Here is a 17,198-nt window from a genome sequence, read left to right as displayed (position 1 = left end):
GGTGCTGAGGAAGAGGATTTCTTGGAATGTATGCAGGATAGTTATCTAAATCAACATGTAGAGGAACCAACGAGAGAGCAGGCTATTTTAGACTGGGTATTGAGTAATGAGGAAGGGTTAGTTAGCAGTCTTGTTGTACGTGTCCCCTTGGGCAAGAGTGACCATAATATGGTTGAGTTCTTCATTAGGATGGAGAGTGACATTGTTAATTCAGAAACAATGGTTCTGAACTTAAAGAAAGGTAACTTTGAGGGTATGAGACGTGAATTGGCCAAGATTGCATGGCAATTAATTCTAAAAGGGTTGACGGTGGATATGCAATGGAAGACATTTAAAGACTGCATGGATGAACTACAAAAATTGTTCATCCCAGTTTGGCAAAAGAATAAATCAGGGAAGGTAGTGCATCCGTGGATAACAAGGGAAATCAGGGATAGTATCAAAGCGAAGGATGATGCGTACAAATTAGCCAGAAAAAGCAGCATACCAGAGGACTGGGAGAAATTCAGAGACCAGCAGAGGAGGACAAAGGGCTTAATTAGGAAAGGAAAAATAGATTATGAAAGAAAACTGGCAGGGATCATAAAAACTGACTGCAAAAGTTTTTATAGATATGTGAAAAGAAAGAGATTAGTTAAAACAAATATAGGTCCCTTGCAGTCAGAAACAGGTGAGTTGATCATGGGAAACAAGGATATGGCGGACCAATTGAATAACTACTTTGGTTCCGTCTTCACTAAGGAAGACATAAATAATCTGCCGGAAATAGCAGGGGACCGCGGGTCAAAGGAGTTGGAGGAATTGAGTGAAATCCAGATTAGCCGGGAAGTGGTGTTGGGTAAATTGAATGGATTAAAGGCCGATAAATCCCCAGGGCCAGATAGGCTGCATCCCAGAGTACTTAAGGAAGTAGCTCCAGAAATAGTGGATGCATTAGTAATAATCTTTCAAAACTCTTTAGATTCTGGAGTAGTTCCTGAGGATTGGCGGGTAGGAAACGTAACCCCACTTTTTAAGAAGGGAGGGAGAGAGAAAACGGGGAATTACAGACCAGTTAGTTTAACATCGGTAGTGGGGAAACTGCTAGAGTCAGTTATTAAAGATGGGATAGCAGCACATTTGGAAAGTGGTGAAATCATTGGACAAAGTCAGCATGGATTTACGAAAGGTAAATCATGTCTGACGAATCTTATAGAATTTTTCGAGGATGTAACTAGTAGCATGGATAGGGGAGAACCAGTAGATGTGGTGTATCTGGACTTCCAGAAGGCTTTCGACAAGGTCCCACTTAAGAGATTAGTATACAAACTTAAAGCACACGGCATTGGGGGTTCAGTATTGATGTGGATAGAGAACTGGCTGGCAAACAGGAAGCAAAGAGTAGGAGTAAACGGGTCCTTTTCACAATGGCGGGCAGTGACTAGTGGGGTACTGCAAGGCTCAGTGCTGGGACCCCAGCTATTTACAATATATATTAATGATCTGGATGAGGGAATTGAAGGCAATATCTCCAAGTTTGCGAATGACACTAAGCTGGGGGGCAGTGTTAGCTGTGAGGAGGATGCTAGGAGACTGCAAGGTGACTTGGATAGGCTGGGTGAGTGAGCAAATGTTTGGCAGATGCAGTATAATGCCGATTAGGAAAAGGGGAGATGCAGCGAGACCTGGGTGTCATGGTACACCAGTCATTGAAAGTAGGCATGCAGGTGCAGCAGGCAGTGAAGAAAACGAATGGTATGTTAGCAAAAGGATTTGAGTATAGGAGCAGGGAGGTTCTACTGCAGTTGTACAGGGTCTTGGTGAGACCACACCTGGAGTATTGCATACAGTTTTGGTCTCCAAATCTGAGGAAGGACATTATTGCCATAGAGGGAGTGCGGAGAATGTTCACCAGACTGATTCCTGGGATGTCAGGACTGTCTTATGAAGAAAGACTGGATAGACTTGGTTTATACTCTCTAGAATTTAGGAGATTGAGAGGGGATCTTATAGAAACTTACAAAATTCTTAAGGGGTTGGACAGGCTAGATGCAGGAAGATTGTTCGCGATGTTGGGGAAGTCCAGGACAAGGGGTCACAGCTTAAGGATAAGGGGGAAATCCTTTAAAACCGAGATGAGAAAAACTTTTTTCACATAGAGAGTGGTGAATCTCTGGAACTCTCTGCCACAGAGGGTAGTTGAGGCCAGTTCATTGGCTATATTTAAGAGGGCGTTAGATGTGGCCCTTGTGGCTAAGGGGATCAGAGGGTATGGAGAGAAGGCAGGTACGGGATACTGAGTTGGATGATCAGCCATGATCATATTGAATGGCGGTGCAGGCTCGAAGGGCCGAATGGCCTACTCCTGCACCTAATTTCTATGTTTCTAATACTGTCATTTAAGTAGACACATGTTTACTGATCATTTGCCTGCTGAGATAGTAAGAAATTCATTGCTTTTAAAAGATTTCATCTTTATATTGTAAACTATCTCCCAAGATGTACAGGTTTGTAGGTTAATTGGCTTGGCATCATTGTAAATTGTCCCTAGTGTGTGTATGATAGCATAAGTGTGCGGAGATCACTGGTCCGTCCTGTTTGATTGGTTTGAGTGTAATTTTTAAGGAGGAAACTAAGTATGTTACTCAGGGTCATTAGTTAATGTAATTTGTATGGACTTATCATAAGGCCTTTGATAAGTTTACCATCAATACCTGATCCAAGAGAATTGGGACAATGTGGCTTGTTGGCTTGCTGAGGATGATGGTCAAATGTTGCTTTTGCAATTAGCCCATCTTCTCATATTTTTCAGGATAAAATGTAATTCACCATTTTTCTGCACATCTTGCAAAATAATCTTGCAAACTAAGACCATCCATTTCACCATCCATACCATCACCAATATTCATGTCATCTGCAAGTTTACTAATGTTTGCTCTTATGTTTGCTACCCAGATTGTTAAAATGTGTAACACACAGCAGGGAATGGTCATGGGCATGGGCATGGGTGTCATTTTAAACTTTGAGCCTTTAGGTCTCGGCCTTCAAAGACTCTTTTCCTGAGTCTGGCAAAGGCTCCACTGGCACAACTCAGGCAATGGTTGACCTCAGAGTCAATGTCAGCTTTTGAGGAAAGAATGCTGCCAAGTTAGGGGAAGTGGTCAATGTTTTCAAGAGTGGTGTCGTCCACTTTTATAGTGGGTAGGGCTGGGTAGATGCTGTTTGGGTGGAGGTTGCTGTAGGACCTGAGTCTTCTTGATATTTAAGGCTAGGCCCATGGCTCTGTATGCCTTGGATAAAGGCATTCAGGATGCCCTGGAGGTCTTCTGAAGAGTGTGCTGCAATGGCGCAGTCGTCCGTGTACTGAAGCTCCATGATGGCGGTGTTGCTGACTTTGCTCTTGGCCTTCAACCTATTAAGGTTGACGAGCCCACCATCAGTTCTGTAGAGGATTGGGAGCCCCTCAATGAGATGAAGTATGGCAGTAATGAAGATGACAAACAGGGTGGGTGCGATGATGCATCCCAGTTTGACCCCCGTTTCCACAGTGAAGGGCTCGGACTCAGAGCCGCAGTTGCCGAGCATGTGACCGACATGCCATCATGTAGAAGCCTCAATATTCTGATGTACTTGTCGTGACAGCCGTACCTTGATAGTATGCTCCAAAGAGCCTGGCGGTCTACAGAGTCAAAAGCTTATGTCAAGTCTATGAAGGCCATGTACAAAGGCTGCCTTTGTTCACGGTATTTTTCCTGGAGTTGGCGTGCTATGAATATCATGTCTGCTGTTCCTCTGGATGTACACACTGTGATTCTGGGAGTACCTCCACAGACAGGGGTAGAAGTCGGTTTGCGAGGACATGAGCAAGGACTTTACCTGTTGTTGCCAGGAGTGAGATGCCCCATGTAGTTTGCACATTCAGCCTTGTCCCCCTTCTTAAAAATTGTGACTATTAGAGCATCCCTGAGTTCTGAGGGACGTTCTTCTTTTTCCCAGACCTTGAGGAGTAGGGCGTGGATGTGGTACAGGAGCTCTGGTCCACCTTCCTTTAAGATCTCAGCCTGGATCCCATCTGGACCGGTGGCCTCGTTGTTCTTAATGCTCTTGATGGCATCTTGAACTTCTATCATAGTGGGAGGTTCTTCCATGTTTTCTCTGATGAGACTCTAGGGGATGAGGCGGGTAATGTCTGGTTCAGTTGTGCTGTCACGGTTGAGGAGTTCCTGGAAGTGCTCTTTCCATTGGGCGTTGTCGTTCAGCAGTTCTTGTCTGCCTTTTGAGCGCAGGGGGTTTAAGCCACTGTAGCTTGGACCATAGGCAGCCTTAGTAGCGCTGAAGAAGCCTCTGGTGTCACCCAAGTCTGCTAGTTTCTGGATTTCCAGAGCCTTATCTGCCCACCAAGAGTTCTTAAGCTCCCTCACCTGGCTCTGGACGTCCGCCTTGGCTCTGGAGTGAACCGCTCTTTTAGCCTTGCAGATTACATCATTTTGCCAGGCACGAAAGGCTTTCCTTTTCTTGCTGTTCTATCTCTATGTCGTTCTCGTCAAACCGGTCCTGGTGTTTTCTGGACTTGCACCCAAGGATGTTTTTAAAGGTATCAAGGATGGTGGATTTGAGCCAGCTCCAGTGCCCTTCAATGTCATCAGGATATTCCTGTTGGAGGCTTCCCCCAAGAGAAGCCTGAAGTCGCTGCTGGGTGGCAGTTTCCTCCAGGCTTTCAAGGTCAGCCTTGGCCAGATCTGCTTCGTTTGAATCCTCCTCTTCCTCTTGAGTTTGATGGCCATCATGGTGCGGATGATGCGATGATCTGTCCAGCAGTCATCTGCATCGATCATGGCCTTTGTAATGTTCACGTCACGGCGGTCCCTGGCTCGTACATAATCAATGAGATGCCACTGTTTGGAGCGTGGGTGTTTCCAAGATGCCTTAAGCTTGTCTTTCTGGCAAAAGAGGGTGATGATGAGGTCATGCTGAGCACATTTGCTCAGAAGCGGAGCTCCATTGGAGTTGATGTTCCCGATGCCTTCTTTTCCTATGGTACCCTTCCAGAGGTGTTGGTCCCGGCTGACCCTGGCCCTGCCCTTTCCCAGAGTGGAGTGAGCAGAGTGGATCCTAAAGAGGACTGCTCAGTCATGGGTGCAGCGGCCAAAGGGCTCTTCTGCCTCGTTCCAAGAGTCCAGCGACTGAATCTAGCACCCACCGCCTGATGTACCAGCTCATGACTAGGGGCTTCCAGATCTCACAATCCTGTCGCCACTTGCTGATCGCCATAGGACTTAATCCAGGGTGTTAGGGTGGATTCCCTATATGGAGGGCGACTGTGCGTAACTTTGTTTAACGTGGAGAGACTGGTGCACGGCCAGCCACCACACGGTTCTTGACAGATCTGGGTCAGGATCCGGTGGCATGGAGTCCAAGACGACCGGAGACCCTTTTCTGCTGCAGCCTTCATCCACTTTCCCAGCCGTTGTGACGCTTCACTAAAGTGTGCCATCATCCTCCGCCTGTTCCACCGTTGAGGTCTTGTTTGGATTACTCTTTGTCAGACACCTCCCCCTCGACTTTTCCACCTTGGGTGGCCCTACCAGGACCATAGCTCCGGACGGCATCGCTCTCAGGAATCACTTCTCATGTGACAATCTCGGCAATCCAGATGTCAGTCACATTTGCACATCTTCTGTGGCAAGTATATCCTTTTTAGACATAAAGGCAAATCTGCACACAATGCATTAGGTGTGGTCTCACCAAGTTCCACTAAAATTGTACCTCGACTGCAAGGGAATTGAATATACAAACAAAGGTATTGTTACTTCTGTACACAAATTATCTTGCAGTGAAGTACGATGCACTACTTATCTTAACTATTCACCAAGTTTACACGTTTGCTTTCAGTGACTAATGCATTCGGACATTCAGATCTTCATCTTCATTTTGCAATCAATCATAATTTTAACCGTGGTGACTGCAGACCTCTCACAGATTCAATATTGACAATTTGAATCCCAGATGAGTCAATAAACTTCTAGAATAACATAAGTATGATGCAGCCCTGCGGAGGACAGTTCAACGTAATATCACTTATCAAACAGTAGCTTGCACTATAATTTTAACATGGACAAATAAAGATGATTCTAAACATCTTTTTGCCAAGAAATATCATTACGTTAGGCAAATCTGCATGTTAAAACTAAATATGATGTTAATATATTAATGTCACCTCATATATTTTGTTTATCCAATCACATCCACTAGATATTTTCTGAGTACAGAAGATTCCCCAAGAGCAAGACATTTATACAGGTAAGCAGAATCTATTCAAACCCCACCAGTTTCAATATAAAATCATTCCTAACTCCATATTGTGATTAAATGAGTTCAAAAGGTAGTCATGTTGAGAACGGAGTAAATTACCTTATGAGCTCTGAATTTGCTAATGTCGTGCCATCTCTGTCTGAGCAGCAGTTTTAAACAAGTACAGCTATCTTTATTTAATTTGCCTAATTTATTTATTTTTTTGCGTACAGATTTTTATTTTTTTGAGTACAGATACAGATACAGACAGTACAGATACTTGCATCAATTTTATGAGTTTATTTCATGCTCGTGTGCAGATTGCATTGATACACAGCCAAATCCATGATCATTCCAAAATGCACAAATACAAGTTAAAATGGTAACTGACAACCAAATGGTCTGCACACCTGTTGTAATTTGCTTTTTCATTACTTTAGTTTCAAGCGAGTTGAGTTAGGTTAGCACCCCTCATTGCTGATCAAGAAAAATATCTCATATGCATTGATTTAATATATGGGACAGTCAGTTTACATGTTAATTGTATGAATTGTATTTAATTGTTAAGTCTCAACATTTCTCTCTCTCTCTCTCTCTCTCTCTCTCTCTCTCTCTCTGGTATTCTGGTGGAACTGTTGATACATTCTCTGGGTCTTGGAATCTCTATCATTTTTTTCTAATGTATCTGGTTTGATACTAACTGCTACACTGGCAGAGATGTCACCTTCTGATAATATATAAAACTAAATTATGAAGTATAAGATTCCACAGCAATATTTTGAAGCCTAGTGATAATATTGATCAACATTTGCTTTTCAGTCAATATTCCCTGAACGAGTTATTTGATCATTATCCCATTGATTGGTGTGTGAACTTGCTAAGTAGAAATTGGTTGCCACATATTTTGCATTACAACAGTGGCAAAACTATTTAAAAATTCTTCTTCGCCTGTAAAGTGCTTTGGATATCCAGATATCTTGAAAGGTGCTAGATATTAATCAAATTTTCTTTTAATATATTGTTATATTACACACGGTATTGGGGGTTCAGTATTGATGTGGATAGAGAACTGGCTGGCAAAAAGGAAGCAAAGAGTAGGAGTAAACGGGTCCTTTTCAGAATGGCAGGCAGTGACTAGTGGGGTACCGCAAGGCTCAGTGCTGGGACCCCAGCTATTTACAATATATATTAATGATTTGGACGAGGGAATTGAATGCAACATCTCCAAGTTTGCGGATGACACGAAGCTGGGGGGCAGTGTTAGCTGTGAGGAGGATGCTAGGAGGCTGCAAGATGACTTGGATAGGCTGGGTGAGTGGGCAAATGCATGGCAGTATAATGTGGATAAATGTGAGGTTATCCACTTTGGTAGCAAAAACAGGAAAGCTGGCTATTATCTAAATGGTGGCCGATTAGGAAAAAGGGAGATGCAACGAGACCTGGGTGTCATGGTACACCAGTCATTGAAAGTAGGCATGCAGGTGCAGCAGGCAATAAAAAAAGCGAATGTTATGTTGGAATTCATAGCAAAAGGATTTGAATATAGGAGCAGGGAGGTTCTGCTGCAGTTGTACAGGGTCTTGGTGAGACCACACCTGGAGTATTGCTTATAGTTTTGGTCTCCAAATCTGAGGAAGGACATTATTGCCATAGAGGGAGTGCAGAGAAGGTTCACCAGACTGATTCCTGGGATGTCAGGACTTTCTTATGAAGAAAGACTGGATAGACACAGATTGTACTCGCTAGAATTTAGGAGATTGAGGGGGGATCTTATAGAAACTTACAAAATTCTTAAGGGATTGGACATGCTAGATGCAGGAAGATTGTTCCCGATGTTGGGGAAGTCCAGGACAAGGGGTCACAGCTTAAGGATAGAGGGGAAATCCTTTAGAACCGAGATGAGAAAACATTTTTCACGCAGAGAGTGGTGAATCTCTGGAACTCTCTGCCACAGAAGGTAGTTGAGGCCAGTTAATTGGCTATATTTAAGAGGGAGTTAGATGTGGCCCTTGTGGCTAGAGGGATCAGGGGGTATGGAGAGAAGGCAGGTACGGGATACTGAGTTGGATGATCAGCCATGATCATATTGAATGGCGGTGCAGGCTCGAAGGGCCGAATAGCCTACTCCTGCACCTATTTTCTATGTTTCTATGTTTCTATGTTATCACAAACTATATCTAACTAGCACCTAATCAGAAGCCATTCTTTTCATATCCCTCTTGTTTTTACTTGGATTTGTTGTTCATCTGTAACTTCTCCTGGTTCCAATAATAAATAGTCAACCTGACACTTCAACCACAACTTTGTTTCTTCACCCAGCTTTCTAAGTGTTTCAAACATTTATTTCAGGTTTCCATCATTGGCTGCATTTTTAATTATGTTTGTTAGTGTAATACATGGTTCAACTTTCAATGCATCCAATATGTATTGGTTTTCAGTAATAACACAAGTAAAATATTTTCTATCCAGTGTTGTAACCTTGTTGTTTTTACTTGTTCTGTTAAACAGTGTTCACACTGCAGGATCATTTCACCGCCAGTGTCTTTCCTGTAATTTCCAGAGGGATAACTGCACCTACTTCAATGCTCAATTCAGCCCCAGTAACGGGCACTTCATTCTGCACTGTGAAGGTAGGCTCTGAGTTAGTTGAAAGATGCAATAAGTGCAATTGATTAGCAATCTTTGCATGCTTAAAATTTCCTGCTGCTAGTGCAAGCAAGGAGAAATCTGCTGTGGACTATTCATGGTCAATCTCCTTGCTGATCAAGGGTAAAATCTCATATGCATTGATTTAATATTTGGGACTTAGTTAGTATACATTCATGGTATGGGCATCATTTACCTTCTTAATTGTCAATGTTTTCAGTGATTCTAAAATTGATGTGTGTAACTTTGGAAGTCCACTTTACAGGGTTGAGATAAACTTACTGTCATTGGATCGCGGGTGGTTTGAGTGAGGGAAATGCTCAAGGAATGTCCATTTAAGGCAACATTTCTTCAGAGAGAAACAGAGTTAACATTTCAGATTCATAATCTTTTAGCCACACGGAATCTTTGGCTTGTGTGGCTAGATCATTTTACAATGGTGGATCAGGAATGTCTTAAGGAGAAGGATTTTATTAACCTGAGGTCTGCTAAATACAGGTCAAGGAAACATAATATTTACAAGATATTTGTGTGACATTATAATCATAATCCAATCCAATGGAACTGTATTTGCCTGGTTCCATTCTTAGCTATACAGCCACAGCTACAAAATCAATGGTTACTCTTCCCATGCCTCTACTTTTACCTCTGCTGAACTCCAGAGCCATATGCTTGGCACTTCTATTCTTACAAATATCATCCGAAAACACAATGTTGTTTTCCACGGGCCTCTGCCAGAACTTCTTTTGGCTTCTCCACAAACTCTAGATGCCTTACTACTTGCCTTTGTTTTGCAGCCTGTGAATCATATGTGTGAAGGATATTTTACTTCATTGAAGACTTTTTATAAATAAAAGTTTAGTTGTTGATGTGAATATGTGAATAATAAGGACAAAAGGGAAAGTTTGATTTCTGCCTACCCCATTGTCCTTGCATGTTCAACTGAGTGGATTTACAATAAATGTATTTTAATATATTGCCAGGTTTACATATCACAAAAAACTAGCAAAATATATATTATCCATCTTTACCTCAGAAATTATTTTTTTCAGTATGCAATAAGGACTTAATGATTATATATATTATTATTATTATTATATTTATAATTTAAGACTGGGAGAGAGTTTTTAAATCACAATATAACAAGAAGAAAACCAATCCTTAAAAATATTATGGAGGGAGCTTAGAAAGTACAATAACATAAATTCTTACTCTTTTGTGGTGGTCACATGGGGAAATGTGCTCAAATCTCACAACTGTGATTAAATTGACCAGGTTATATAATTCATAATATTATTGGTCTTGCAGCCTTTGGTGTACCTTGCACCAATTGTAGTTAGTAATGTTTGGATCCAGGCCTAAATCGTATCGTGAAGAAGAGCTTGATGTCTACCAATGATCAGAGCACGAGTGGGATGGAGAAGTCAAGTGACAGAAGCATAGGGTTATATTAAGGACAAAAGGGATGATCCTTTAAGTAGACAGCTAATCTGCATTTGGTTGAATTGGTGAGCTACAAATATAACATACAAAACTGAAAGATTTAAATTGTTGCATGTAGTACCATTCTATTCAAACTATTAGTCACAGTGATTGTTGCATAAAAATGTGCCCTATCAAATTATGCTTCAATTTGGAGGCATTTTCCTAACCTCTTGAACCTAATCTCTTGAACTTTCTGTATAACAATCACAAAGCTTTTCTGATTTAAAATAATAACAGGCAAAATTATATTACAAAGTGCATAAAGTTAATTCTATTTATCAAAGTCATAGAAAAGGTGAAATGTTGGATGCTACAAGAAGTATTTAATTCTACAGCCATGTAAAGCATGAACAACAATTTATTTTGAAGAACATCAGTGTTCCTGGAGGGAAATGATTTAAATTCTTTGTTTTCCCAGTCATTTATAAATGTTTTGAGTTAATTTAAACTTTTGTTTGAAAATTAAATCTGGTAAAAATTAGATCTTGTAGCCTTTGTAAACATTCATCTTTACTGTATAGTTTTCTGTTTTCTCTGGTCAAGTGGGACACTATGATGGTGAAAAAACTTTATAATTTCAGAACTAATATTGTCAGTGGTCGTGTTGTTAGGCAAGATCAAATTACCTGGATATCATCTTATTCATATTTCATTATAAAGCTGCTGGTTGCACAGAATTAATGATGAGACATAAGTATAATAGGCATTGTTGCGTTGCAGGGTCAGTCTCGTCTGTTGCAGCTCTCAAACTAGTCTGAAATATTATCCTTCCTGATTGCATTGCAAGTATTCTATATGCATACCAACAATCAGAGTAATGAATAACCTAATAGTCAGGGGGAATATTAAAGATAGTTCAGGGAAGAAAATTGCATTTTTTAAAACATGCATAGTATTTTGTAAAGTAGTAGAACAAATCTGTTTTGTAGATTTTCTTTCCCTTCCAGGAATGTCATCTGCTATGTCTTCCGAGTAACTTTTGTAATATCTTACTATATTATAGCAATAATAAATTGACAATACAGTGCCTAAAAATAATAATTTGTTTAATTTGCAACATGATCTTCATTTGTGCCTTAATCCAAATTCTGGTAAGCCAACAATTATTTATGATTGTAAAGATACCCACAGGTTTTGAGAATTTGGATCATTGATGGAAAAAGAACATGTTTAGGATACAAACAACTATGTTTAGTAAAGTAGAGTGAAATGCAGTATACATGATTACAATCAAGCCACCCACAATGCAAGGATACAATATTTAGAACAAGATAAAAAAAAACAACTAACGATAGCTCAAAGGTTTCCAATGAAATAGATGGGAGGTCCGGACTGTATTACTGATAAGAGGACGGTTCAGTTGCCTGATGGGAAGTAACTGCCCCTGAATCTGTAGGGATGCGTTTTCAAACTTCGGTACCTCTTGCCTGATGGGGGCTGGGAGATTGGAGAAGAGAGGGAGTGACTTGGGTGTCCTTGATTATGCTGATGGCCTTGCTTGTGTAGGGAGTGAATGCAACAGTGAGATATCATAGAACAGTGTGAAGAAATGTTTGATGGCCGGCGTGGACAGAAATGAAAACGTTAGCTCTCTAAAAATTCAGCCTTAAAAAATTCATATTTACTCGAATCCAAAGAAATTTACTAAAATCCATAGAAACCCCCACTAAGCGTAAAAATAATGTACTATTATAGCAGTCTGAATGTGACAGAAAACAAAACAATGCAAAGAATGTCAAACTACCCTGAAGCTGGAGGTAACTTAGAAATTACAGACAATCTTTAAGAAGGAGATACAAGAGACTCCAGATGCTCAATTTAAGGCTGCACAATGGTGCAGAGGACGATCTGTTGCCTCAGAGCACCAGAGATTTTAGCACCAAGTTTTATCCTCACCTCGGATGCTGTCTGTGCAGTTTGCACATTCTCCCTTTGACTGTGGGTTTTCTCCCTGCTCTGGTTCTCTCCCACAATCCAAAGACTTGCAGGTTTGTAGGTTAAATGTGTTGGAAGGAACTGCAGTTGCTGGTTTTAACAGAAGATACTCCAGCGAACAAAACGCTGGAGTAACTCAGCGGGACAGGCAGCATCTCTGGAGAGATGCAATGGGTGATATTTCGGGTCAACACCATTTTTCAGTCAGAAGAAGGGTCTCAACCTGAAACATCACCCATTCCTTCTCTCAGGAGATGCTGCATCCCACTGAGTTACTCCAGCATTTTCTGCCTATCATAAGTTTGAGGGTTAATTGGCTTCTGTAAATTTCCCCTGGTGTGCACGATGTGGAGGTGGAATAACATAGACCTCATGCGAAAGGGTGATCGATGGTTGATATATGTGAATAGCTCGTTCTAAGCTACCCCCAATCGAGTTTCAGTCATTAAAATACTGAGTCAAGCACATACGCATCTAAACTTTATTTTGGAAAAACACAATAACAGTTCCCCACTACTATACCTAACCACCGCGGGTTTGATCCTTGTATCTGCTTGGCCAAGCCCTTCTAGCCTCATGCAAGCAGAGACACTCCAAAAGGTCACGCAGTCCCAAGCATTCTTCCAGAAGATCGACACAGGACCTCATGGGGGCTACCTTTTATAGGTCCCTGAACCTTGAGGGGCCGAACCATATGGGGGTGGTCTCTTTACAGTCCAATAACAGATATCGATTAACACAGTACATGATAGACATTTCATTAACCTAATAATAAAAATAGAGGAGGTGGAGAGGCTTTTCAGAGGACAAAAGAGCCGGAAATCTCCAGGACCTGACAATGTTTCCCCCTCTACTCTCAAGCTCTGTGCCAAACAGCTGGCACCGGTCTATACAGACATTTTTAACCAGTCTCTGCAAACATGTACTGTCCCTGCCTGCTTCAAAATCTCCACTATTGTCCCTATACCCAAAAAGGCAAGGATTACTTGTCTTAATGACTACAGGCCTGTCGCACTAACCTCTGTAGTCATGAAGACACTCGAAATGCTTGTGCTGGCCAAGCTGAAAAATATCACAAACTCCCTGCTGGACCCTCTACAGTTTGCATATCGGGCCAATAGATCTGTGGATGATGCAGTCAACCTGGGCCTGCACTTTATCCTACACCACCTAGACCACCAGGGGACCTATGCGAAGATCCTGTTTGTTGATTTTAGCTCTGCATTCAACACCATTGTGCCAGAGCTCTCCAAACTTTCCGAGTTGACTGTGTCTGAACCCTTCTGTCAGTGGATCACCAATTTCCTGACAGACAGGAAGCAGCATGTGAGGCTGGGAAAGCACATCTCGGACCCGCAAACATTCAGCATTGGAGCACCGCAAGGCTGCGTACTCTCTCCTCTCCTCTACTCTCTCTACACCAACGACTGCACCTCCACACACACCTCTGTCAAGCTTCTCAAGTTTGCGGACGACACAACCTTGATTGGACTGATCCAGGATGGGGAGGAATCTGCCTACAGACAGGAAGTGTCACAGCTGGCATCCTGGTGCCATAGCAACAACCTAGAGCTCAATGCTCTTAAGACAGTGGAATTGATTGTAGACTTTAGGAGAGCTCCCCCTCCCCTCACCCCACTCACCATCAACAACACCACAGTTACATCTGTGGAGTTGTTTAAGTTCCTGGGAACTATCATCTCCAAGGACTTTAAGTGGGGGGCTACCATCGACTCCACAGTGAAAAAGGCACAACAGAGGATGTACTTCCTGCGGCAGCTGAGGAAGCACAATCTGCCACAGGCAATGATGGTCCAATTCTACACGGCCATCGTAGAGTCTGTTCTCACCTTCTCCATCATGGTCTGGTTTGGCTCATCCACCAAGCCAGACACCTGAAGGCTGCAGCGAATCGTCCGATCAGCAGAGAAGATTATTGGCTGCAACCTTCCCTCCATTGATGAACAGTACACTGCAAGAGCCAGGAAACGAGCGGGCAAGATCATCTCTGACCCCTCTCACCCTGGCCACAAACTCTTTGAATCACTTCCCTCTGGAAGGCGACTCCGGACTGTCAAAGCTGCCACAGCCAGACATAAAAACAGTAGTTGCTCTACTCAACAGCCAAAAATCTGTAGCCTCCCTTTGATCTGGTATTTTGTTGGTTCACATGCTTGATCAATGGTGTTTTATCATTAATGTTTTATTATTATTAATGTTTAGTGTTTTCTGAGTCATTCGTAACTGTCACTGTATGTCATGGTGTTACGTGTGGGCAGAGCACCAAAGCAAATTCCATGTATGTGAATACTTGGCCAATAAACTTACTTCCTTACAGTAACCAATACATTGTATTCAAACTGAGCTTCTGGAAGGAAGCAAACATAGCAACATTTGCCCAGATATTCAAGAAACCAAGACAAGGCTCAACACTTAACCCAATCAACATCTAGCAAAGTAAAGCTTTGCAACAATATTTACAATGTGTATGTCTGGTTTGCATTCACCCAATCCGTTTCATGCAATTTACACCTAATTGTAAGAATCTGCAGATGTCCCATTCTTTCCCTGCAACTCTTATCTGGGCTCTAGACAAGCTGGCACCATTCTGCACCTTGTCCCATTTCTGCAGAAGGCACATTTAAATTCACCAAATGGCCTAGCAGCACAGAAGCCTTTACTCAATTTTAGTGGCATGGCATCTCCAATTTGACCAGAATTAATAGGCCGAAGGGCCTGCTTCCACATCTCTCAACCAAAGTGCAAAGTATTGAAAATGTTCAGCAGATCTGGCAACATTTATGGAAAGAGAAATAAGGTTAAGGTTTCATGTTGCTGAATGTTCATTATCATTTGAAGTTATTGATTGTTTTGGGAATCTGGTGTAGCATATGAGTGATATGGCCTGCCCTAAGCTGATTGAATGTTCATCAGTGCTTAGCAAGACAGTCAGTAGCTGTGGAGAGAGAAACAGAGTTAACGTTCAGGTCAAGAACCTTTCATCAGTTCTTTTACTGAAAGCATGAACTCCTCTTTCTTTTTCCACGGTTGCTGGCTGACCTGCTGAGTGCTTCTAGCATTTCCAACAGTTCTTTTAGATTTCCTGCATTGAAAGCATAGAGCAGGGCAGAGAGCATTGCCATGTGGTGGACTATAATTTTTATTAGATCGATTCCTAGGGCAGCATGGTGGCACAGTGGTAGATTTTCTGTCTTACAATGCAAAAGACCCGGGTTTGATTCTGCTTACGGGTGCTTGTCTATATGGTGTTTGTACGTTCTCCCCATGATTTTCTCCAAGATCTTCGGTTTCCTCACATACTCCAAAGATGTACAGGTTTGTAGATTGATAGGTATAAATGTATAAAATGTAAAATTGTCCCTAATGTGAGCCAGGTGGTGTTGATGTGCGGGGATCACTGGTCGGTACGGACTCAGTGGGCCGAATGTGCCTCTTTCTGCTCTGTATCTCTAAATTAAACTAAAATCCAAACAAATCTGAGGTCTTGATCTACAATGTATCTTCTCTTTATTCAATCAAAGGCTGTGTACAAATGCTGTGGTGAATTTCATCATCAAAATCTGCCATTGCCAAAAAGGTGGCTTCAAACATATGGGAACCAGTTCATATTTCTAGAGTCTCAACGTGAATCTTCATTATCAAAGAGTATTGTTGCTCAGCAGAACCGGATTGGTAGAGGACCTTTGCTTGTGGAGGCTGAGTCTAAGGCGCACCCTCGAATGTTTCAGTGAAACATTTGACTGTTGTTTGGAGAGCTCAACATCCAAGCATGAACAGCAGATCAACTATTGAGGCTTGGTTAACTCTGATACTAGAGAGGAGTTGCAATAATTTAAACAGTCATAAATAATGGCAGTGCTGCCCCTTACATTTGTCTTAGGTATGTTTTGTGGGCCTCCAGAAAGCCAGAGCTCACATTTAAGTCTGAGCAGACAGGTAAGGATGAACCTGGAGATGGATTTCACTGTGGTGGCCAATGCAGATAACCTTCTGTAGTTACCATAGTCCATATATTAACATCTTTTAAATATGCACATCGATCATTTTCAGATAAAAACACGTTTTTATTTGTTTTACCTTCAACATCAAAGATTATTTTAAGAGAAGAAATGTGACAGCTGGAAACAGTCATGTTGCTGTCTACTTTGCAATGTACAAGAGTGTGCTGTGAGATAATCACGTAATTCATATAAACAAAGATAAAAGTTATTTTCATATGTACCATGCCTGTGGATAGTGTTTGCCTAAAAACAATGCAAACATGACCTCCTAGTGTTGTCGTAATGAAAAATGTAAAAATTGTGAGTATGTAAATAGTCGTTTCAAATCCAGATAATGCTTCATATCACCATATTATAAAATATTTACTAATGCAGGATATTAGAATATTTGTTTATATTCTGTGCTTTTTTTTTCAGGTCCCAATGTACCAATGGTCTCTGTCCATAGCACAAGCAATCCAAACAGTAAGTATTACTCAAGAATAATAAAATTAATTTAGTTGAAACCATGGGCCAGGGTTCAGTCATATACATGTATGTTGAAAATATTGCTGAAAACAAATAATCTCACTAGATCCCAAAACAGCAAGTGAAAGCCTTTTAATTTTGTAAAATGGAGAGCTGAAGTGTTTACTGTTATGGTTACGGTAATTATGGTGCAATGAACAAATGCAATTGACACTTGACACTTCAGTATACCCTCACTGTCATTCCACCTTATTCTGAAGGAGCTCTGTCCTTCAATACAGCCACTGAGATTCTGCATTTTGCTTAGATTTGCATCATTGCCACCTACATTTGTAAACAAATAGGGGGGAAAAAGTCCAATGGTTTTTAATT

General features: G+C 41.5%; 1 protein-coding gene across 1 annotated transcript in view; it reads left to right on the top strand.

Annotated features, from left to right (window-relative positions):
* The window catches only part of dpp10 (dipeptidyl peptidase like 10), a 683,609-nt gene that overhangs the window by 626,297 nt on the left and 40,114 nt on the right, over positions 1-17,198 (top strand). Inside the window, exons 15-17 of the mRNA XM_033024629.1 lie at positions 6,232-6,279; positions 8,779-8,900; positions 16,776-16,823. Coding sequence (XP_032880520.1) covers positions 6,232-6,279; positions 8,779-8,900; positions 16,776-16,823 — 218 coding nt within the window. The remainder of the gene's footprint in view (positions 1-6,231; positions 6,280-8,778; positions 8,901-16,775; positions 16,824-17,198) is intronic.

This window comes from Amblyraja radiata, chromosome 7 (assembly GCF_010909765.2).
Source record: "Amblyraja radiata isolate CabotCenter1 chromosome 7, sAmbRad1.1.pri, whole genome shotgun sequence".
NCBI lineage: Eukaryota > Metazoa > Chordata > Chondrichthyes > Rajiformes > Rajidae > Amblyraja > Amblyraja radiata.
The sequence above is the reverse complement of the archived record's forward strand: the minus strand, read 5'-3'. Positions and strand labels throughout refer to the sequence as shown.